The 25,889-nt window shown below is 30.1% G+C and overlaps 1 protein-coding gene across 4 annotated transcripts in view; it reads right to left on the bottom strand.

Annotated features, from left to right (window-relative positions):
- The window catches only part of LOC111626228 (agrin-like), a 148,320-nt gene that overhangs the window by 20,848 nt on the left and 101,583 nt on the right, over window positions 1-25,889 (bottom strand). For 2 of the 4 annotated variants that reach the window (XM_023369534.1, XM_023369535.1), the window contains exons 4-8: window positions 23,322-23,558; window positions 9,696-9,911; window positions 5,426-5,641; window positions 3,364-3,576; window positions 653-747 (exon numbers count right to left, since the gene is read on the bottom strand). In XM_023369534.1, coding sequence (XP_023225302.1) covers window positions 653-747; window positions 3,364-3,576; window positions 5,426-5,641; window positions 9,696-9,911; window positions 23,322-23,558 — 977 coding nt within the window. The remainder of the gene's footprint in view (window positions 1-652; window positions 748-3,363; window positions 3,577-5,425; window positions 5,642-9,695; window positions 9,912-23,321; window positions 23,559-25,889) is intronic. The other 2 variants (XM_023369536.1, XM_023369537.1) reach the window with 2 other exon arrangements.

Below are 25,889 nucleotides of genomic sequence, written 5' to 3'. Positions count from 1 at the left end.
TAGAAGAAGAATGCGCATCATCCAGATCACAGAATAAAATCTCAAAATTATCCATCATCAATTATTTAAAAGAATTGAATGATAAAGAAGAAAGGAAACAAAATAAAGATGGTTTCGTAAACAAAATTTCTGCACAAAAATCAATTTAGAAAGAGGACGAGAAGAATGACAAATGGCTTCTCTTCTCCCCACTTCCGACCAAGTCAATGTTAGAAGACATAAAATCCCTTACTTTGCTATGTTTCAAATTCATTCAAGCTTATAAATACTTTCACTAAAGGATGCTATTAATTACACCAAGTGACAAGAGAGATTTTAATAGTTTCCACACAACATAGCATCGTTAGGAGTAAAAGTATCGATTCACTTAGAGGTCAAGTATTGAATGTAATTCCTATTATACTAATTGGCGATTTAGTACTGATAATAACCAGTGTACAACCCGCCCAAATCTGTAAATCTTGTGAAAGAAGAAGAATTGGTGGAGATTTAAGTGATGCTTATCTCTATGGAAACGACATCGAGTTTGATGAAGTCACGGAAGTATTCAGTTGTAAACCTTCTTTAAGTAATTATAAAACCATTGTTTTAACCTTTTCCGTAGTTAGTCTTGATTTAATTTACTACTAAACACACTAAATATACCACTTACCGTGACGCAGGATTGAGGGCAAACACATCTGCTTTCTCCTTTCCCTCCGCTCTCACAAAGAGCGTAATATTCGCAATGTTTGTTCTCGCAACCACCTGAAATGAATATAATTTAACTAGATTTACTCTATCAGATGCAATTAGCAAATATAAACAGTAAAAATTAGCTTTGGGAGCGAGCGGGGAGTACTTTCCTCCAATCATTTTTTTTCATTAATTTTATCACACTTCTCCTCCTCCTCCTCCTCCTCCACTCTCGTCTCTCCTCCGATATTTATCACAATTAAATTAGTTTAAATTACCTAGATGCTACGTTATCTATTATCTAACGATGAATAGATAATTATTAAAAATTGCCTGGCGATAATGAAAAGTGATTTATCTTACAGAGATGATAGATGACTTTAATCAAACTCCTTTCCTGTCAATTCATTATCTACATCCTGGGTTATCTGAGATGATAGATGAATTTGACCAGGAAGGGTCATCGATCGCGTTATCTTATTATCTTACCAGCTTCGAGAATTTATCACATTAATTAGTTTAGCAGTTATTAATTTCAGATAATGGATGCTCTATGTAATTTTATCTTCCTTACTCTTATTATCTGGATGGAATAAACGTTAATACGTGTTATATGCAATATTCTGACAGATATGAATAATTTTCATTCGAAAACGATCTGTATCTATTATCATATTGATGATGATGATGATGATGATGATGATGATACATCGGTTAATTAATATATATAATCTATAAAATGTATTTATATATTTTATATATATAATGGAGTGAATCCCTTTATTAATTATTTTTCCAGTAATTTAAACTGTTGCAAGTCATAAACGTAGTTAGATACAAATTAATTAACAGAGAATATCATCGAAATACGCGAAATTCCGCATCATTTATACACATTTTCATCGCAGAAAACTGTAATTATGCCATCAATGAATAGCTTAATATACGAAAATAGCAATAACACCTTTAACCATCATCATAAACGAAGCATAAATTGCATTATAACATAATATCTGGTGAAAATTATCGATTATAAGCTTATTTAAACGTGTTTTTTAATGTTTTACATGTCCATTTATCTTAAATTTTGGCCATTTTAACTAAATTTTATACGTGTAGAACTTAATTAAGTAAGGATATCATTTGGTTTACAGATCTTGTTCCGGAACATATTTAAAACGTGTGTAATAATCATCATAAAAAACAATTATTTAAAATTAAAAACTAAATTATCTTCTGGCAAAGTATCTGCAAAATGATCTCTCTCTTCTGCTTTTAACTAAATTTAAGTTTTAATCTTAGACATCTCGTTAAATTCTCAATTAACTCCCTTCTAACATACATTAACAGAACGAAAATAAAATCCGTTAAGGAGTTTGTAACGAGATTTTTTTCATTCCTTTTCCCCTTTTCATCCCTTGAAAACAATGAAATACTTTACTTTGATGACAATTTAATGGTTAAAAAGAGGGAAAATACTTTTTATTATTTATATAAAATGCTACACCATTGTTTTAAATTTTTGGAAAATGGAAATTTTTGTAATTTACTTCCAATCTTGCTCTACATCCTCTTAAAAGATGAGGAGGATGAAGAGGAGGAGAAGATCGTTTCCTTTGTTATTTTAGTACACGAAATGCAAACATCTCTCTCTCAATCATTTTAATTTAAAATTTACAAATCATTTCGTCATATAAAACGTATAACAAAAAATTAGGAGAAGAAATAATAGTTTATATACTAACTTCATATACACATATCTAGTAATATGAATATGCAAATATGCAATTTTCTAGTTGAAAAAATAAAAAAATATGGTTTAAAAGCTATTATTTTATTGTTTAAAGTTCTCATAATTGCTCGAGGAAAGAAATTTACATTCATTATTATGCAAAAATATCCTGTCGCTCCGCTTAAAAATTGGTTTATAAAAGATAACATTATTTTAGCGAAATTTTCCAAGAAATTTTAAGAATTTAATAAAGATTCTAAAGAATTTAAATGTAAGGAAGTTTATCTATCGAATAAATCAATAAAAATTGTATCTAATTTTGTATTTTATTTTTTAAACGGGAAATAATTTATGTACGATTTTACAATTACGTGATTCTTATCTCAAAAGATATTTATTTTATATTTTTTTATACTGTAGAATAATATTTATCACAAGAATAATTTAATATTCTCTGCTTATTACCTAAATAAAGATATTGCGTGATGTAATTACGACGGAGAAAATTCCAATTTCTCTAAATAAACTTTCTAATGAACGTAGAAGTTTCAATCAATCTAAATAATCAATGCTTATTATCAATTATCTAAGATAAATTATCGTTTAGTGAGTTTGTAGAAGGGATTTTTCCGCTAATCTTGATCGATTTTAAGTTGATATGGTCAACAAATTAATTTATTTTTTTGATATTAAACGAGGAGACATTATCATAAATTTACATGATCGATATTTAGAAATGCCTTAATCTGTGGTAATTGTTCTGTAATTGCAAATGTGAGGTAGTCTAGAAGAAAATTATAATGGGATAAAGAACTAAGAATAGATGCTGAAACTGAAAATCCAGGACGAAGAAGAAGAGGAGTTAAATTCCTTTCAGCATCACAAAGAAGGGAAAAAAGGATATTTAAGAAGACAAAAGAAAGATATATTTTTAAAAATATTAATTTTTCACTTACTACAAAGTCCTCTGTATGCCACTTGAATGATTTTTCTTTGATCGCAAGCTTCCCTTTTTAATTTGCATTCGTTTGTGTACGAAATTCCATCACTTCCACAGATTGGACGAAATTCCTCCGAGCAGGTTGGACATTCGCAGCTGGGTTCTCGACCTTTCTCTACGCAGATTGCACCAAAATCACATCTGTGACTGTTACACGGTCCAGCTTCTCCTGAAAAAAACCCCAAAAAACAGCATGAAGTCAAGAAAAAAATCCCTTCTTCCACGCCAAAAAACGGACGTTCAAAACAATTGCCATAACGCTTTAATCGATAAGTCAGATGGAAGAAATTATTAAGTGAATGAAAAATTCGAACATTAGCATGTATAATAACAGTAAAAAAGGACAAGAAAAATGGGAAGAAGTTAAAAGTAATCCTATTTTTCCCATTTGATACGTATAAAAAAAGGAAACGTTAAAGAAGTATACACGAAATTTCAAAAGATTTACCAAGTTAAATCTTTAAAAAAACCAAGAAAATATGAATTGGTAGGAGTGTCAGATGATTACATTTGTAAAATTTCAACGAACACAACAGATAACAAGATCAGAAAAATAAATGGAGCTAATGCAAAAACCATTCGTCATAAGAGTCTTGACCTTTTATTATTCTCTGCCAAAGAAGAAGAAGTTTCTAACATTTGTTCATCCATAATCTTATTCAGAAACTACTTGATAATCCTTTCAGGATTTATCATTTAAGAATAAAAGGAAAAATTCCGCTACAATTATTATTTTCTAATCGATTTTTAACTCTAAGATGAAGAATATAAATGTTACAATTTGTCATAACTGCGAGAAAAATAATTTATTACACTACTTCATAAAGTTTCCAAAGTGTTAAGTTCGTGTTAGGAATGTTTAATATTGGATAGAAAATCATCTTTTATATAGTAATTGGACATAGGTTATTCATTGGTTCATGAATATTGGAAGTGAGATTAACTTGAGTTATTTTTCACTGTCTGAGGATCTATATATCTATAATCATCTAGATTTTACAATGTTACTTTATGGCAAATTCTTTGATGGAATATTTGTATTTTTTTAGGATAAAATTCCCTAATAATTCACGTTTTAGAGTGAAACTCCATTAAAGATGCTTCTCTTTAGAAGAGGAAGAGGAGAGATGGAGAGGGAGCAATGCGTGTTTTTCTACTAAAATATGAGGCAGAAACGTTCACTTCAGCAAAATTTAAAAGCAGCGATCGTTCAAAAAATAAGAATAACAGGTTTTTAACTCTTACTTATAATTTATAAATACATATTTTTTTCCTGTTAATTTTTTATTTTAGCAAATTATAGATGATCGATAAATGAATCAATTATTGAGTAGTTCGGGGTTAGTTTTGCAAAGGAGAAACAGTTTATTTAGAGAGTACCTGTTTGCTTAACTTGGAAGTAGTGGTTAGTTTGTCTAGTAGGCCCAAAGACTGTTTGTTTACTCTGGCTGATCACCACGCCTTTGTCCAGTCAGGGAGGAGTAACGGGTAATCAGAGAACGGGGCTTGTTGACCACAAACGGGCTCAAAGTAAACGAGAAACTAAAGAATCCAAAAGACAAGGAACTGAAGAAATCATGAGAGTTCTTGTAAATGTCATACTGGCAAAATCCAACATCGAGTTTCCTTCAAGTGTTTACATTGGCTGTTGTGAGGTTTAGAAATGATTAAGAATGAATAGGCCAAGTGTCCTCCAGTGGCAAGATTGAGATGCTCTTCATTTTCTACCAATTATGGTTAATTTTCAGCTTGGCTAATTGTTAAAAGACAATAAAAAACGCGTTTTTATTTAATTTTAAGAGGATATTTCTTAATTACGTATGGAAGAAAACAAGACATCAATTGATTCGGATCTAAAATAAACAGAGAATTGAAGATAACTCTGCGAAATACTAATGCAAATCTTTAATAAATAAAGACTTAGAATTGAAGATAACTCTTAAAATTAATAAATTTTAAAGTAAATTAATTAATTTAACAGTTTAAAATTAAGTTATAACGTCGGATAGAGTACTCACCACACGCTCCTCGATAAGCCATACTGATGTTTTTCTGTTCTAAACATGCTCTACGTATTAATTCGCATTCGGAATCGTAAGTGAGACCATCGTTGCCACAAACAGGCCTCATAGCAGGTTCGCAAGGAGAAGGACATTGGCATGTTGCTATCCCGTAATGATCGATGTGACATTGCTGTCCTGGACTACATCGGAGACTGTCACAAGGATTGACACCTGGAAAAATTCAATTTTTTACATCCACGCGAGAAGCTGAAACTTCTTTTTTTTAATCTCTGGTTGTAAATGTGGGCGTAAAAGGTGAACCGATTAGCTCCTTTATGTTGATCATGAATAAAAGATGAATGTTGGCGACATCTGCGCTCATCGAAATTTTCTCCCTTCTCTACATATTCAGTTTTGAATATAAATTTCCGAATTTAAACTTTACAAAAATACAATTTACTGAAGTAAAAAATGGGAGGAAGTGAAGAAAATCCTGATTAAAATTCTATGTATTAAGATAAACATTAAATGATAATTTTCTTAAGAGAGAAATGGAAGTGGAAGAAAACACGTGAGAGATGAAGGAAGAGGGAGAAAAAAATAATGATGAAAGATTGTTTATTTAAAAACTTATGACAGAAAATTCACTCAGAAATGAAACTATTCATTATTTTCTCGTGTTTACATTAAGTGAGGTAGAAAAGTTATAAAATTTCCAACTAGAAACGTTGTTTAGTTTTCATTATCGTACGGTAGTATTGTAAGAAAACGATAGAAAAATATATTAAAACAGAAGATAAAACATTAAGAAAAGCTAAAAACTTTCGTGCTATGACAGAACTAACTTTGAAATTTAAACAAGTTTATGTATCTATAATCGAAAAGGTCGCCTTCTTCATCTTCTTTTTCCTCTCTTCGTTTCTATTTGGCTAAGATATAACTACTAACCAGAGTATATAAAATTAGTTTATAACATCTACGGGGATTTATCTATGTAAACACAGTTAATAAGTGCGCAAATAGAATAGAGAAATTGCGTTCCAAACACGCAATTAAAATGGGAGGTTTGCTCCGCATCCCGGAGGATGTACTGACCTTAGTTTTGCACAGAATGCAAATGAATTACAAATATCAGCATCGAGGGAAATTAATATAATATTAATGTTGTTTCTGACGAGGTTAGTAGCACGCTTGAAATGTTTTTCTTATATTTATAGGATTTATACATTTAGGTACTGTACTACATAGAGTCCATAGGGATATCAACAGGTTACTTAAAAAAATCTTATGTAAGATGGAAATAAGTGTAGTATCGCGTGAAAATGTCAAGAATATCAGAAAATATGGTTAGTATTCTTTACGTTTTTTTTGAAGATTTTAAGTAAGAGATGTTCCTCTGAGGATCTGTAGAAGGATGCTGCAGATAAAGCTATTTTCTTATTAGATAGTTGGAGAAGTATAAATGTATCTGTAGTGATATAACAGGATTTTTTCAATTAAATAAATTTAAAATGTTTAAAAAAGCGAATAAAAAATTAAGTTAAAGTAAATAAGAATTTTTAAAATTTAACGTAAACATTTTTTATTTATAAATTGCATTTTAAAACTTATAAAATTGTTTCTCTTTTCTCTTGAAGATTCATTTGTCATTGATGACAAAAAATCTCCTCTTATGCCTTTAAAATATAGTAAAATTCTATAATAGAGGATAAATAAAAATATATAAATGCCCAATTATCCAAGTCTGTATAAGAATTTTAATAAGAATCATTTTTTCCTTACGCGTCAATATATTTATCTACACATAAAAGCCATTAAATTAATTTAATTATATTCTTAAATATCATGCATAAAAAACTCAGAGTTAGTTGGAAAGATAATTTTAATCTCTTTAAATATTAAATAGCGTAAGAAAGAGGAAAAATAATATATCGAGAGTAAATTAGATACCTTCCATCAGCACTCTTTAACTAGAAAGCTTGCCAAATGATGCTCAGAATTAAATTTCATTATGAAATACACAGAAAGGTAATTTTTGTGTATTAAAACCAAAAATATTATATTGCAATTAACATTATTACCTGTGTTTAGAAGTAGTAAATTAACAGTTATACTATCGAATTTCAAAGAGATCACCTGCAATAAGATTATAAGAGGTAACTAGTAAACTAGCAATATTTTATCTTTTTTGGTCGGAAGAAAGAGGGATTAACGATCCTAATCTTCTTCCAGAATTGTAGTGACATTAATCCTTTGTTGGATAACTTCATATACTTTACCAATTACTCGTTTCAGGCTTGACATTGTAGATGATATATATAGTATATAGTACGAGAGAAGAATCAACGACGAACTAAATCAATCTATGATAGGTTATAAAAAAAGTAGAATGACCGAATTCCTGTCGTTGATATTTTCCCTTTCTTTTATTCCTTAGCTAGTACTTAATGGCACGTCTATCAGGACATCTACAGGATAATTGCTAACTGTCTGACACGACAATCTAATGGGAAAAAGAGAAATTCGTAGAAGATTCTGAAGCTGGCCATTAGCAGTCCGTGTTTTTCTCTTGGCTCCATATAAGCGCCAGGTAATCAAAGAAACTTTTTCTCTTGATGAGATATGGCATCCAGTTAAATTATTTTCTAACGGCATGTTGTGATCTGGAAGAATTCCGAGAAGAAAAGTAAAGTGGAGAATTGGCTCCTTTGCATCCGCATCTTTTTCTTGATACTCTCTCTTCTATTCTACTGATTTTTTCTCTAGTTATTTCGGTTATAAACTGGTTAAATTACTCATATTTAAGAATTCTAACTATATTTAAGCATATTTAAAATATCACTCGTTTTGTCGAGGGGGTAAAAATAACTTCTCGTGAGCCATATTAATTAAAAGTGAGTTAAGCTATTAAATAGGCGTTTAGAGTGGGAAGACGTGTTCTAGTAAAAGTTTTGCTTTAGTAAACGAAATCAAAAGTATGTGAAATTAAATTGCAAATGGCAACACACGATATCCATTAATTAAAATTAAAGTTAAAATATTTAATGCGTAAATATTTTTGCTTAAAGATGAAAAGGTGAAAGTCATTTATTATAGAATTCGACTTGTAAATATAATTTTATGAAGTGTTCAAACCTTGTTACAAGTAAATGCCGTAGCTTCAGATACTAAATGTCATTTCCTAGTTTCAGATTTAACTTTGAATCAAGTCTCATCTCACTTTTTAATACGTAATGATGTTTGGTTTATAAAGGAAACTTTGTATAAAGTTGAAAAAATATTTAAGAATTTTTTTGTATTTGTACAAACTTTCTAATCTTTACAATAAAACTATTCATACTTAGTAGTAAAATGATTGCATAAAGTTTCAATATTAACAATACTTACGACTTTTCTCTCTTTAGTATCAATCAAAACAGCTGGAAATTCAATTATTTCGTGCTGATATTCGGCATTTCCGTCACAAGTGGCTTCAAAGTCGATCACACAGAAATATTTGTACGGACATTCGCATTCATCACTTTTCAAAATTTGTGCCTGCATCAGTTTTTGCTCTTTAAAAAATGTTTTAAGTCTCTTTTTTAAAATTTCATTTGTGCCTCTGTAATATAATAATCTAATAAGAACTAAAGATAAAGACAATAATTTTTTACATTTTTTTTTAGCCATTTCAAAATTTATATGTACAAAATAATGTGTAAAAATTGGCATTCATATAATGCAACAAACACTAACAAAAACATTAAAAGACTATAAATGGATTTCCAAATATTAATACAAAGGCTTCTTTAAATAAAGAAGGCAATTTCTGTAATTAAAAATTTATATTCATTATTATGTATGATGCAATGNATTTTTTTAAATTAAAAAAAGTTTAAGAAGGAAGAAATTCTTAATAAAATAAAACAGATTTAAAGGTGAAAAAATTATTTTAAAAAAGAGAAAAATTTAAACAATTCCGTGACAGTTAGATAGGAGAGTAAAGAGCAAATTTACTTTTGTTATGTAAACTGTTTGGAGAGGAGCCTCTCTAGTTAATTCCATTTTATTTATTGATGCGAAACTATTTTCGTGTAAAAATATTCTTATCTGAAAGAGAATAAAATATGCAGATAGATCTTCCAATAAAAGTTCAAACTAGTAGAAGGAAAAAGCTGAAAGATTTTTCTGAATTCCCATTACTAATCCTGTTTGGTAAATATCACTGTGTAGTGTAGTAGTTAAGCCGTTTGTATATATAAAGAGAATGTTTATCATAATTAAAGTAAACATAGTTTCTGCTTACCTTTGTTGCATTCTCCGCTATAGATAATACGAAGATTTCTTCTTGATTTACAAGCCTCTACACGCAAAGTGCATTCATTTGTATACGTTTTACCATCAGATGCACAGACAGGTCGAATATCTGTTGTACATATAGCATTACATCTACAAATGGGATTTCTGTTTTCGTCGAGTTGACAATCTTGAAATGCTGGACATTCGACACCTTCGCAAGGATCTGAAGATTTTTATAAAGTTTTTTTTTTCATTTTAATATATATATTTTTTCTCGTTTTATATATTTAAAATTCATTTACAGCTTTTAAAAATCTTTAAAACAGTAAATCTATCTTAGTTAAAGCGCACCTTGTATCCTAAAAAATTGCGTGAAAGGTTGTATTGATTATTTAAATGTAGTTATGAATTAAAAGAAAATATAAAAAAAACATAAAGCGCTCCTACTAAAAATAAAATTAAAATAAATCTTAAAAGAGGCAATTCTTCCTCTTAAGTTGATTTCTCTTTAGAATTATCCAACTTTCCTTTCTTAAAATGTTGAAACGTAAGAAATAAACCACATTGTATATTGATTTTTCGATGAATTTTTTTTATAAAGTTAAATCCATTTTATCCATTTTCCTCTCTATATATTAAAAAGTTCATTTGAAAAATCTGACATTCCATATTTTAGAAAAAAAAGAGGAAGAAGAAAAAGAAAGAAGAGAAAGGTTGCGAATATCTAAATATAGAATAAAGTTTCAAATTTCCGATTATAACTGGAAAAGTTTCGGTAACTGGTTGTAAAATTTAATTAATATGTGTTAATGTTTAAAGGATATTTATCATAGTGTAATAGCACACACGGTTGGGCACGTCAGAATTTAACTAAAATTATCAATTGTCAATCGTCCGTATAGATCCCGACTAATTATTACAATAATACTTAACTCGCAGCATGTAATCGTGCATGACAAAGTTGTTTGCGTGACAGAGATACTTAAAGAAAATTACATGCCTTAGACAAAACGTTACACCTATCTGTTAGAACGTAACGGTCCGTCAATATCCCTTTATCATCATGGCCAATCTGATAACCGATATGATAACATCGAAGACGAGTAATATCAGCGAAAATTTATTTATCACCTCGAATAAACGTTCGCTTAAACGTTACTAAAGCATATATTTTATTTGTAAAAATAATAGATTCAACTAGATTAAAAGAAAATGAGAAAAATAAGAGGAAAAAAAAGAATATTTCTGGTTTCCCCTGTAAATCGTGCTTCTCCTCAACCATTCTCTATCATGCAGAGAAGCATCTCATTTTATCCAAAACGAATATTTATAGCTAATTATTTTTACTATAACTTAGTAAATTAAACTTTAATACAGTTTTAATGAAAGCGTAAAATTAAGCATTATAATTACGACATTAAATATTTATTTAAATAATTATTAATGTATATTGATTAAGTTTTAATATTGACTTTTTAGTTTTATATTGAATAATTAAGAAATAATAAATATTAAACTAACGCAAGTTGTAAAAAATATAAAAACAGATTAATTTATAATTTAAATTTGTTAAATTTTATTTTTAAAAGATTTGCTTTTAAAAATTCTCCTTCAATCAAACTCTTTGACGTCTGGAAAATAATATTTAAACGACTGAAACCCAAGATAAATATTAAATAAAAGGTGACAACAAAAACTCATTTTCAAAAAGGTGACATTTTTGGACTGCAGGAAATGACGTCACCACTGCGACATTTCTGTCAAACGAGGAAGGATGATGAAAACCGAAAAAAAGAAGGCATCATCGATACAACATTAGCTATTGAGGATTGTTTCCAACGTCTTCATTTTGGAGGTGATGAAACGTGCTACTGTTTCCCGATCGGGAAGCACGAGTCAGATGTTATTTCCGTTTAACGTCATCAACAGACATCGAGATTAGTGTAAAAGATCCTGAAGTTTTTTTTCCATTTATATATAGAGTATTTTTTTTTATCTTACCAAAATAAATGATTAGTTAATTATATATATTGGAAAAAAATTGATCGATAAATTCAACAAAATTCTGAAAACAGGAACTCGATATTCGCATAAATTTTATAATTCCTTGAAGGAAATTAAAGGAAATTCTCGTATCGTGTTATCGGATGCTTTGAAACCTGCTAAAATTGATCAACGAATTTAATTTTAAATCTCTATTTTCTCGACGTAATTTAACACAATCTGAAAACGTATTGAAAGATTATTTTAGTTACTGTCGAAAGACATTCTCTGATTAGATAGAATGCAGATACAGTTGTGTGTTTGTGTGCGAGACGAACAACGGAGTTTTAGTATTGGATGGCTTTTGTGTAGGATAGATGAATGGGATACCTACCAAAGAATCAACACTGTAGTCTAGCACTTTGATAAATGAAGTAGAAATTAAATGGAAACATGTTCTTATAAACAGAATTCTTTAACAAAATATAATTTTTCTTAAATCAAATGCTGAATTTTTATAAAAGTCGAATTTTTTAGGAAAAGAATTTAGAATTTTTTAAAAAGAATTCCTTTAAAAAAAATGTTTCAACAATACACGCTTTAAATATTCAAATTCACTTAATTGACCTTTTAAACTTAGCGATTTAAATTCCTGAAACTTTTCTGAAAGTTTGATCTCATAGAATAGAAGGTAGATGTTTTAAAATTAAGAGTTCTTGAAGCAAAAACTTTATTACAAAAGGAGAGAAGGTTGAGAAATAGGAGAAGAAAAGAGAAAGTTTTTCTTGAATTTAGGATTAAAAGATTTCAAGAGAATTTCTCTTTTAACTCCCGACGAACAATTTGCAATTCTACAATCGATCAACACTCAATAAGTGTACCGTAAATGCGATAATAGCCGTGGAACGTAGAGACGTTATAGTTGTTTTATAAGAACGTTGACTTTGAACAAATGGCATGAGAAAAGACAATTTGTCATCTGTTATTGGAAAGAATACGTCGTGTGCTGGCCACTGATGGTAATGCGGAGGGACAGGTGAAAGGTGTTCAATCACGTTTGTTCTCCTGCCTAATAACAATTGGCAGCAGGAAGATATGGCCGCTTCCTATCGACCCATCTTCCACATCCCTATTTTTCAACCTTCTTATATCTAAACATCTTATCCTTAAGATAAAATTGTTATCCCGAGCATCCCTTCTAGAACGGCTATTATTGTAAATATTTCGTAAAATAAAAACAGGAAAAAGCAGGAAGTAAGGCTCTAGAGAGGAACGATTCCCCATTCAAACAATCAACTACACTTAAATATTCGTTTTTATTATTTGTAACAAAGTGCCAATCGAACATGCTTTTCGATACTGTACAGCTACTTGTATACTGTCATAGATGGACCGTCGTTGTCATAGTAACGGCCAATAGGCAACACTGAGTCGGAAATAGAAAGGCCTATGTCACATTTACTTGACAAATGTGCACATAAAAAGGTTAATTTACCCAACTCTATTCACGTAAAGAATAGTTGTTTCTGTAGATAAGAGGTATCTTAAAAAAAACCGCATGTAAGAAATGCATGCGAATGATGATAAAAAAGGAGGAGCTGACTCTGTTTCTCTAGACCCATTTTATATTTTTTTATGTGAAAAATGTATGTGAAAGTTTTTCGGAGTATCAAGAAACGAGAGGATAAAATTCAGGGTGACACTGAGAATGACAAGATGGAGAAAAATATCATAAAGATGATGATGATGGAAATGATTTTAAAGCAAAGAAAAACTTGTCACTTCTTTGATTCACTCCATTTATAATATCGCCACCCAAAAAAGGGGAATTTTAATCGCAATTAAACTTTAAAAGATTATCCCTAATCCTCTAAAATCTTCCAGGAAAAAATATCTAATACGCTACTAGAATATTAAAAAGTAATATCTTCTAAACTAGGGAAAATACAATAATTATTTTTATAAATATTTAAAGGACAGAAGTATGAGATGAATCATTAATCACTCATCGAGATTTATTCCAATACAGCAAACAATTAACTTAGGTTTTCCCTAATTTATTACCTTGATAGGACGTGGTTGGTATCGGTTGAATTATTGATAAGATAGAAACCCAACAGCGAATTCCCATTACCTGCGGTTCAATAACTGACCGCTAGGTAAAAGATGTTGCAGGTAGTTCATGTAACAACTGAAAAAAATTGTTTTGTCGAGCATCATCACAACAGATATCAGCATCAACGATGGGATGTAAATGATGTTGGAAAGAGAAAAAGATGGAGATTTTAAGCTAGGCGAGAATTGGAAAAGATAACAATTGATCTAAAAATATATTTTTGGATGACAAGTGTTCATGTCTCACCCAATAAAACCCCCGTTGAAAATTGCCATAAGATGAAGAGACAGTTCGCATTATCGATTAACCTCATACTTTAGATTAATAGACATCTTACACGCTTTCGTCCTTTATTTTTTTGTAGGACAAACCCCCTAACGTGCAGAATGTGGGAACTAAATCATTCTAACACCATCTGGAAGTAAGAAATTTATTTTCGTCCGTTTATCTGCTCGTGTATCGTCCCTCCTACTGTTTCAGTTTGGACATTAAGAGATATTCTATCACTTCTGCTTTCAATTGTCCGTATTTGTCTTCTAAGATGGTTTCTGATAAAGTTTGTAACTTTTTTAAGGTTAGTTTACCATTAAATGAAGCTAACAATGGAACAATTTTGTTGGAAAAACGGGGAAAAACACGTTTAAAATAGGATTTTTCCCCCTTCAATCGAAACTTTTTTCCCTAGATTCTTTCAGCAGCTTAATGAGAGAGAATTCTTACTATTTACAAATCCGTAGTTGACATTATCGCAATCTTATCTTTAAAAAAATCTACTTTACCTTAATGTTTAGAGAGAGGAAAGCATTGAAAGTTGATATTAAGCTGCAGAATTGTGTTTTCTACCCTTTACTTTCTAATTAAATTCGTATCTAATCTTAAAACGTTCAATATCTTGTTTTCATCTAGAGAAAATTTTTCTCCAGGAATATTTTTTCTACCCATTCATCTAGCTCTTCTCTAGCATCAAGAATGGAATAATTAAAACAAAAATTTAATATTTAAAAGACAAGAAGAGGGAAAATTTAATTTGGTAAGTGCAGATATATTTTGTGACAGTCGTCAACTCTTGTTCCGAGCTGATAGAAACGTGGTCTGTGGCAAAGTTAATCTAATAACTCGAGAATGGTCAGCACAAAATAGAATTAGTGACAGGAGACATGAGCTGTGTAAACCTGTGCAACTAACCGGAGGCTGTTTTCGGAAATAGATGTCACGAGAAGCAAATAATTTAAGTATTTTGTAAACAAACAACTGGTTGGAAACGTGTTAAAATAGAAGAGATTTACTCCAAGTGGTCTTGCTTCCATCAGAAAATGGAAGAAGGACTTTTCGAATTTACTAAAAAATAAAGAAAAAAACTTATTTTTTATCCACCTCCAGACAAAAAGCTGTCTTGGGAAGATTTATTTTTGCTACAGCTAAATAAGTAAACGTACATATCTATCCTTTGAACCGTACCGGGTTATCGGTTGGAGGTATTGAAACGGAAACAAAATCTTATGCACTTTACAGCTGCGAGACGAAGATAAAGGTAAAGCATCATCTAGAAAAAAATAGTAGAGAAGAAGTTGTAAGAAATGAGTGTCCGCAAAATGCCAATGAGAACTGGAAGCTTGACGAGGAAACATGAGAACTGACAGGAGGTGTTGTGTATATACATTGTTCGTTGTGATATGTAACTTGAAATATGATGCCTGCTATTATAATGTGAAGGATGCTTCTCAGGAAGCTTTAATTTTACTTTCTTCTACCCTTAATTCCCTTTTTACGTACTGATACTTCAAACTATATATTCCAAACTTTAAATATTTTGAATTTATAGTGAGCTTAGGCGAAAGTTTTTCCAACTTTGTAAATCGATCGTTACGCATGGATCGAGAAAAAAATAATATTGCCAGATAAAAGTATTATATAATAGTAATGGATAAAAATGGTTTATTGCATAATATTCGGCATATATAAATTGTTATTGCATCTTATTGCGCTTTCGTATATGTTTAAATGGACTAATGTAGAATAGAATGCAGAGGATGCTGATCTTGAACTTCTTTTTGATGTTTATATTTTAAATTTNATTTTAAGTAATAAATTTAAATATAACTTTTTTAAAAATTTAAAAATTTAATATATTTTACTTTAATTTTTATTCTACAATAGGAATTTCTATTGCTATATTTGTATTATTTAATGTAAACAACTTTGTAAGCTATTCCATTCAAAACGTTAAATTTATTATTTTTTTCAAAAATATTTTTAAAGTCCTATTTTTACGTGAATAACCATAAAAATAACTTCAAATTTTAACATATTTTAAGCTTAGAAATGCATTTTTAAAAATCAGAATATGGGTAGGAACGATTCTTTTTCTCCAGGAAGAGATTATCGTCCCCTATGGAACTTTCATCACAAATAACCAGATTTCTTGCCCTTAGACATAAAATAAAATCCAAAAATAGTGTTTTCTATCATCAATTCTCTACAGATTTCTAGAAATTCCTTACAATATTCTAAAATTCCATATATTTCACCTTACAGAGAGAAAAAAAACAAAATAAAAAGTTTTATAACCAACAAAAAATATTTAAAATTTATGACAATTCAGGATAAAGAAATATTTTTATATAAACATAAAAAAAGGAAAATAAATATCGCAAAAACACGCCTACCAATTTATACGAAACATGTATAATATTCAGTTAAAGATGATCCTCTTTGAATTATTACTATAAGAGCATCATACAAAAATACAGACGTATACACACAAGAGTCTGTATACATCTATAGATAGAAAGATATATTCAAAGAAATATTTTGAAATTCTATCAATTTAAAATCTCGTAGTTTTTATAAAAATTCAAATTTGCGTAAAAAAGTTATTTTTGTATCATTTTTCCCCAAAATAATATTGCGTTCGAACAAATGTTTCCTCCTCTGATATTTTATATTCTAAAGCTTTTCTTTCAGGTTATGGGATAAGAAAGATGCTAGCAGACTTCCATCTACATAAAGAACTTGTATACATGTATATATTTATCTATATACATATATTATAGAGTGGATGTTGTTGCTAGTGTAATGGTGCAGTTGTAATCTCTGAACGATCGTTATACCTTTGAGTTTCAATTCCTGTTTTGCAATGGAAAAAAATGATAAGAACTTTTCGACGACTGTCTAATTGGATAGTATGTCTCTATTATTTTTAGTATCTTGAAGCAAGACACCAACCACACCTCCCATTCTCCAGGGAAATGCGAAAAAAATCAATAAAATGAAAGGTAAGTGTAATGAGGCGTTGTAGTCCAGTTTTACTGCCAACTTTGCTTCTTTTTTTTTCTTGTTTTCACAATGAAAACAAATATGTTACTATCGGAGTTCTATTTTTATTCACTTCTCTATATAACTTTTGCTATATAAGTAATAATAAAGTAAGTATTTTAATCCCAGATTCCTTCAAAAGACGAGGATAACTTGGATACGTTTTAGAGAAAGAAAATTTCTGAGAGTGTTTTGAAGCGGAAAAATACAAATAAAATGGTAAAAAATGAGAGAAATTCTATTCTGAACTTAAAAGGAATTGATAATACTAAGATTAAATTAAAAATTCCATTTTTGTAAAGACGTTTTCTATAATTAATCAAGTCCAATTCTCATTACAAAGATTTCCATTGTTCATCATAAAGATTCTTGTGATCTTCTGGAGAGAATGGAGAAGTAATTTTTAAACAATTAAATAAAGAAAAAGCCCACTCGAACGAATCAACGTTTTTAAAAATGCTGAATATATATTTGTGATAAATAATGCTACCATAAATATTTTATGACGTTTCGAGTTAAGGGGAAAAAGTTTAATGACATCTGCACGAAAGAAGATGTATTTGACGGATATAAAGTGCAAAAATATAAGTTTCCTTTACGATAAATTGAGATTTTATCCATTTTCTACTGAGATTTTCATGCTTGTGTCTTACAAAAATTGTTTGGACCTCATTCTCATTTTAGAAAAATAAATAAAAATCCCAATTGATTTTACGAAAAGATCAATTTCTTCTAGGATAAATGGAGATTCTATTCATTTCCTAAGGAGACGAGGATGAAATCTTCGCGCTTGTATCTTATTAAAATTGTTTAAATCTTATTTTTATCTTAGAAAAATGGATAAAATCTCAATTTATCTATGGAAAAGATTACTTCCTCTTCGGATAAATTGATATTATATTCATTTCTAAGAAGACGGGGATGAATTCTAAACAATTTTAATAAGATAAAAGCTGGAAAATCACGTTCGATGTTTAAAAAAATACTTTTTTTTCTTGAAAATCGTTGCTTTAGTTGCGACAATTGTATTAGAATAATCATTACTCTTCAACTTTTAATAAAGATTTAGAGAAGTCTCAGAATTGGGCTCTTTGTGACATGATTATCGGAGACAGTAACAAGAGTAATTGGACTTAGCGAATGTTCGACTCGTGTAGCAGCACTTCGCCTCTTTTATCCAGAATACAATAGAAAATAAGAGGAAAGAGGCGAAGGAAGAAAGTATCCCATTATCAAGAAAATGCTGGAGAAATGCAATCATAGCCTCACACCTCGTTAATTTGCTTTACATTAAAGAAGTGAATGTATGAATGGTCGGTTGGTTTGTGACGTCGTCCGTGTACATAACTTGAACATAAATAACGTCTAGTGATAACCGTTGAATATTAATTAACAACTAAGATCTCCGTAAAGAGATTACTCGAGTCGAAATTCCTTTACTCTAACTCTTATCCAAACATCACTCTTCTCGACTTTTCCTATTTTCTGTTTACATTTTCCGTTTCTACTACTTCAGATATGATTAAAATTTCGGTGAAGGGATGAAGATAAGGTTCGTCATAGGTTCTCTAACCTAACTTAACCTGTATCACACCCATAAAAATAATAATTAAGTGGATAAGAATTTCGTATGCATGACGAAACTCTTTTTCAATAATGAATATACCCTTTCTGCTTTATTTATAGCTTATTGGGTGTGGTCGAGTTACCATTCTGGAATCAAAACTCTCAATTGGATTTCTAATTAAATTACAACGGGGTTACGAGTTGCATCGAGTGCATTTTTATCACTTATAATTAATCCTCTACGTGAAAATAGTTAAAATTTTCCATTATCACGGGATTATCCGCACTTAAAAGTAAAGAAATTCACTTTATAAACTACTTTTTGGCGTTAAATAAATACAATAATCGTGTTAACAGTACAAACTAACGCTGTTAAAGTTTCCATTTTATCAAACTTTAACTCATTATCTAAACAGGAAAAGCATAAAACATTCATTATCCATTCGAAATTTATGATGTGTGAAAGGTAAATATATTAAATGTGCACTTATTAAACAATTTCCGCTATGGATTATTCCATTTTGTACATCGATACACCCCGTTTGAAGAAAGTTTTAACTGATAATTTCTCACAGTTTTAAAAGAAGATGAAGGTCGGGATGCGGAGCAAGATAAGACCATGGCACTAATGGAGGGACACACACCATAGACGACAGAAAGTAATATCATTTGCTTGGTGAATACAGAAGTATTTTCGGAGTGTAGCCTCTATCTGCTGCTCCAAGAAGCGTGGAGAAAACGAGGGAGAAAGGAAGACAAATTGTCATACGGTTGGAAGAGTATCGAAACAGGAGGGAGAATGTGTAGTTGCAGTCGTCACTTGGGCCAGTTCCTTTTCAGCCATATGCTAGCTTGTCCTCTATTTCCGCAAGTGTCATTTGTCTCCGGTGAGGTAGACAGAATGAGAGGGAGATTTCGGCCAAAAAACACCATCCAGCCTATCTAAAAATCCGCCAAATCGTTGGTGTTATATTAACGTTGAACCCATCAGTTTGTTTTGGATTTTTTTATATTTTTTTTATACATCTGCAATCATTTTTCTTGTTGAAGTTTTCAAATGTCAAATTGAGATAAAACTTCTTGGATTTTTTCGGATTTTTTTCTGACAAAATAAATGTCAATTCTAACACGATATCAATTTTCACTAAATTGATAACACGACATTTACTTAAATTGCTCTTTCATCCAATTTCCATTACTGGAATCGCATTTGGGGTGATGGTTCGTTGTTGAAGATCCTACCTCGCACGGTAAGAATTAATATATTTCGTACGAAAATTTGGGTTAAAACTGCTTTTCTTAATTGCTAGAGTGTGAAAGTAATTACGTTTAATTTTCCTACATAAAGAGAATTTTTATTTCTTCAACAATTAAACTAGAACATGTATATCATAAAGGTTCTCCTGCTCTTTTAAAATAACTACAAACTTAATATTTGACGTAAACGTTGGAGAAAAAGCTACTTTTTAACAGTTACTTTGCTAAAAGGTAAAAATGTAATCTACTTTTTGATATGCTCCATATAAAAATCGGAAAAATGTGAATATGCTCATCATAAAGATTTCAAGAGTTTCTAAAAGTGAGAAGTTTAAATTAAAAAAATATATATATGTATAGAAAAATGGCCCTACTTAACTCTAAATATAGAAATCAAACATTTTAAACTGTAGAAAAACATATTTTCTATCCTCCCATTATCCTTGGTTGAAAATAGTGATATTCACCCTCAGGATTATCGATCACTTTCGAATTTGTTATAAATTTAATATTTGGCAAAAACTTTTGTGAAAGAGGTTCTGTTAAGCAATAAAATTGTGAAAGTGTAATATATTTTTTAATTATTAATGAATATAATTTAATTCTTAGATGTGTATAAATATAAAACTTGAAAATGGGAATATGTTCATTATAAAGGTTCTCCAGCATTTCTAACTGAGATATGAATTTAAAATTTGGTAGATATATAGAAAATGTCCCTACTTAACTGTCAAATTACGAAAAGGAAGCATTTCAAACTTTAAAAGAATATATTTCCATTTTTTTATATTCATATGTGAGCTGAAAATGGAAACGTTCACTGTAAAGAATCTCGACAACTTTCACTGATGTTACGAACTTAATATTCATGAAATCTTAGTGAAAGAGTTTTCTAAGTAATAAAACTACGTAACGTTTCAAATTATGGGCGAATATTTCTTAATATTTAATATATTTGATATAAAAATTCGAATATGGGAAGGTGTTCATCATAAAGATTCTCGGATGCTTTTGAGAGACATACGAACCTAATATTTAGAAAAAATGAAAAAAAATGGTTCCATTTAACAATAATAAATTGAGAGAATGAAACATATTAAGCCAGGCGTAACTATATTTGAATTCTTCATATATTCTTATAAGAAATTGAAAATAGGAAGGTGTTCATCATAAAGATTCTTGGGTACATCTGCTAGAGATAGGAACCTAATATTTAGCAAAAGTATAGAAGAATGATTTTATTTAACCATTAAATTGAGAGAATGAAATATTTTAAAATATACAAGAATATATCTCCATTCTTCTTATGTTCTTAAAAGAACTTGAAAATGGATAAGTGTTTATCATAAAGATTATCGCATACTTCTGTTAGAGATAAGAACCTAATATTTGGCAAAATGTTGAAAAATGGTCCTGTTTAACTATTAAATTGAGAAAACAAAACATTCCAAACTGTACAAGAATGTATTTCCATTCTTACAAGAAATTGAAAATAGGAATGTTCATCATAAAGATTCTCGACCACTTCCAATAACGTTACAAAGTTAATATTTTGTAAAAATCTCGTAAAGCAGTTCTACAAAGCAATAAAATTGGAAAAGGTAACATTTCAAATTACAGAAAGAAAATAATCGAATTCGATTTTCTAGCTACGTCCTTAAACATGAATCGAATGAAAATTACAAGTTTTGGGCCTTTTAAATGTATTCTTTAGTAGTAATTGTATAAGAAATATTTATCAAACAAACGATCTATAGTACATTTAGTCCTGTAACTACAAGCTAAAAATAACTGCAACAAGGAAGTAACATTTATACCACTAATACCTATCATTTAGTGATGGCTTGAGGCCGAAGAACGTTCGGTTCATTTTGGTACAGAAATGACAGTGGGCAGAAAATCGAAGGACAAACACTATTTGGGAAGCTAGAACTTTTTTCAACAAGTTCAGTTACTGAAGAAGCAGGAAAATATAGAAAAAATAATAAGAATCAGAGCGTGATGAGAGAAAAAAAAGATCGCTTAACCTCTTACTTAATTAACTGTTCATGTGTAATATCAAGATAGAAAGAAACGTGCTTCAACTTCTTAAAACATCACTAGATCATTTTAAAGTTCTTAATCCCATCGGAACCCCTTTATACCAATGCATTTGTTTAAGTTGTTTTTAAGATGAAAAAGAAAAAAAAATGTCACCTTCTAAAGAAGCCGATAGACAAACTTAGCTCCAAATACCATTAACTCATCCTTAACGATGTCTTTTCCTAAACATTTTATTTTTATGCCATTAAAGAAAATTGCCTTTCTCTGTTTACTATTCTTTTAAGTTCACCTCACTATAACATTTGGTTTATAATCTTTGCTTATGAAGTATAAGTTTTAAAATATAATCTAGACAGTGGAAAACACAATAACGTAAATTGAAAATCTAGTTCTATGCTGCAAAGGTTTATATTTTAATTTTTTTTTCAAATTTTAAATTTTATGCTCCAATGATTTTTTTACCGAATTTAAATGAGTATTTTTGGAAAATTATTATAAAATCGATAAGGAAAAGTGTATATATATATTTATATAAGGTCTATAAGGTATCGAATGGTAATTTATTTATTCTTTCTACCGTTTAAATCCCATTTAAATTAATGTTTTTCTTACTGCTGTAAACGGTTTTACTCCATCTCCTCTAAAGGATAAAATAATGGAATGATGTTTCTTAAAATGTTTTGCGTGAGCTCTATGAAGATAACACGCTCGAGAAGATTTTTTTTTATCAGATTGTTACGCTAGAGACTATTTATTTATGAGATAAAATAAAACAAAACAATGTTTTCGAAATTCTTCTGTTAGATAAGCCGAGAAGAATTTGAACAAACGAGAAGAAATCCTAATTAAATATTCCTCTACTCCATCTATTTTTAAGGTGATCCATACAAATTCACGGTTAAGTAACGTAAAAGTCACTTTAAAATCTATAATTGGCAGGCCACCATAAGTTACTAGCAACACTAAGTGGCTCTCTCTGGGTTAGTATTCTATGTGAAAGAACGTCAACTCGCTATCGACTTTGCTTGTGAAACGACTCTTTGACAAATTGTCCCACGTTATCGACTAAAGCAAGTCCATAGAGGACGTGTTTGAGTGAAGAATTGAATCTATACACTAAACTGATACATTGTTTATATTGGATAAATCATAAGGGGTTAAGCCATGACAACACTGTCTAAAACCCGCGAGATATGGTGAAAAAACGGGAAAAATTACACGTTAAATCTAATTAAATTAATTAATTAACGCGTGAAATTAAGAAAAATATACGTGAAGTATGACGCGTCGCGCCATCCATGTAGCGGTATCGCGTATAATCTAAGGGTATCAAAAAAGGAAATCGCTACTCACCGCATCTTCCCTGGAATTTGACTTCGACTTCTCTCATTTCGCGGCATGCCGTCCTCCTGAGTTCGCAAACGTTACCATAGTCCTTACCATCCGTACCACAGACGGGTCTAGAACCACGATTGTCACCATAGGATGCACACTTTTCGGGGCATACACATTCGGCAGTCCTCCCATCCAGCGATGGTCTACACTGAGCTCCAAAGTTGCACTTCTTATCCTCGCAGGGATCCTTCATATCTGGTGGAAATTTATAGCACGAGTAAGATAAGTGAGGCAAGAAGACGACGAGAAATAGCGAGCTTGCTGTCACTCCCAGCTCTGCCATGGCTGTGGAGTGAAAGCTTTAGTAAGCTCACGCGTGGTTCTGGCTTGACCAGCCGGACAAATGGCTTTATTTTCGTGTAGTCATCAATTATTGGGTGTCGTGACTTAGCATGTCTGGAGACACCGTTTCGTACGAACACCTTCACCCCTCTCGCACACACACACACCACACACACACACAACACTCGCACACACTCTCCGGCAGCATGCGATCAATAGGTTATTTCATTAGACTGGCAGATCGGTCGCTGTGTACTCCTCTTCAACAAGACCCTTAGCAGCCCCACCCATGCGGGTAAAACTAATAAGATGGCCCGGGAAACTTATCCAAAAACTACTTTTTTTCGTCTATTTAAAGTACCACGTGGTCTAAGTTATAAGCGTGCGCGAAGATGGTCGTTTGTAACGATCGCAATACCCATTTTTGGTTGGGTGCAGCTTCTATGTGTTTGTGTGTGTGCTTCCATGTATTGTCCTATATCGATCGATGTTTATCGTGGTTATAGAAAGAAAAATCACTAAAAAAAGAAGACAAAATCACCCAATGGTAGAAGCAAGAATCTGCATTTTCACAATGCGTAATGATCTGTTTTATTTCGTCCCAAAGAGAGAGTGCGAGAAAGAATCTAAGGAAAAAAATATTTAAAAAATAAGGAAAAAATTGGCGGATTTTTTATAAGCATTAATTGATTAAAACACGCTTACAATTTGTATAAATTTACGATTATAAAGCGAGTTAATCCAGTCAAACGCTTAGATTTATCCATTCTAATTGATGCCAATTGCTAGCGATGCTGGAAGAGAAAAATTTGCACAACTCTGCAGATTGTTAATTGTAAATTGGAATTTAAAAAAAAAAGTTAGAAGATAAAAAGGAAAGCGTGAAACAGAAAATTGTATTATCTAACTAGCTATAAGCTACTTTGACATAGGTTAATGGAATTATTCATATGAATCCCGCTATTAAAATTTTTCAAAGATATTCAAGAGCGAGTTTCTTGAGGCAAGAAGAAAAATTTATATATATATAAAGAATAAAAGGAAAGAAAAAATATTCTCTACACGCGAAAAGATAATAAAAAGGCAAAAATCATTTAGTCGTTACGAAAATAATTTTAATCTTAAAATTTTCTACTAAAAAATGGAAGGCGAAAGAACAGAATAATAGTTAAGATTATTTGAAAGAATTATCATTTTTATAAATTATTTATAGAATTTTCGAACTCAATTTTTGAGTCTATTTTGTGAGGTTGAACCGCTTTATCGGAATTTTTTTTCTTTTTTTTTAAACTGCAGAAAGCATTACGTGTGACTTTTTAAGACCTTTTTTTAATCTCTTAAGCATATAAGAGTTTTGCTAGTTTCACAAAAAGTTCTCCTCTCTTTCTAAAGAATAATATCGAATTTATAGATTTCTATACATTAAATCGTTACTACGAAGATGGACTGTTCGGAGTTTTCCTCACTGATGAGGAAGATCATCCTCATCCTCATCTTGCTCTTCTTCATCCTTATCGTGATCAACTTAAATTAGAATTAATATTTAATTTTTATATTCATAAATATTGTTACAATTTATTAAATTCGATTGATAATTATAACTTTATATAAATTTAAATTCATTATTCTGCTGATAATGATTACCTTTGCATGTAATACTATCAATTAAATGTCATTATTTGAATAATACAATTTATCTTAATTATATATCTAGATGATTGTTTATTTTTAATTATAATTAAATGATGATAATTTTATTACTTTTTATAGATTTTATCGTGAAATTACGTTTAGATATGTTTTTTTTAAATTTAGTTTACATGATGATGCGATAATTTTATATTAAATACATCTAAGATGAAAATCTCTGAATGATAAGAAATTTAATGATTAAATGTAATTATTATACTTATTTTCTAAAATATATTATATAGTTAAGTTTCTTATATAAAATTACTGTTAAATTAATCACACATTCTCTTATCAAGATGATAATTATCTCGAAGCTTAACTTAACATCGAGTGATGATAAATTTGGATAATTTGCTAGGATTTAAATCATTTTATATTAAAGTTTTACATAGTTTTACCAATGAATTTCCTTTACAATCTAATGTTGAAGTAGATTTAATGCGAAATTATGATAATTGAAAAGGGAATTTATAAGAAAATTGCCTCCTCTTCTTCTCTACTTCTCGTGAGATATACAAAAAACTGAGATGCTATTTATCAGGTTTTCCAGTC

The sequence above is a fragment of the Centruroides sculpturatus genome, unplaced genomic scaffold, assembly GCF_000671375.1.
Source record: "Centruroides sculpturatus isolate CEXI.00-Female unplaced genomic scaffold, Cexi_2.0 scaffold410, whole genome shotgun sequence".
NCBI lineage: Eukaryota > Metazoa > Arthropoda > Arachnida > Scorpiones > Buthidae > Centruroides > Centruroides sculpturatus.
Note: the sequence above shows the minus strand (reverse complement) of the source record. Positions and strands in the feature narration are given on the sequence as shown.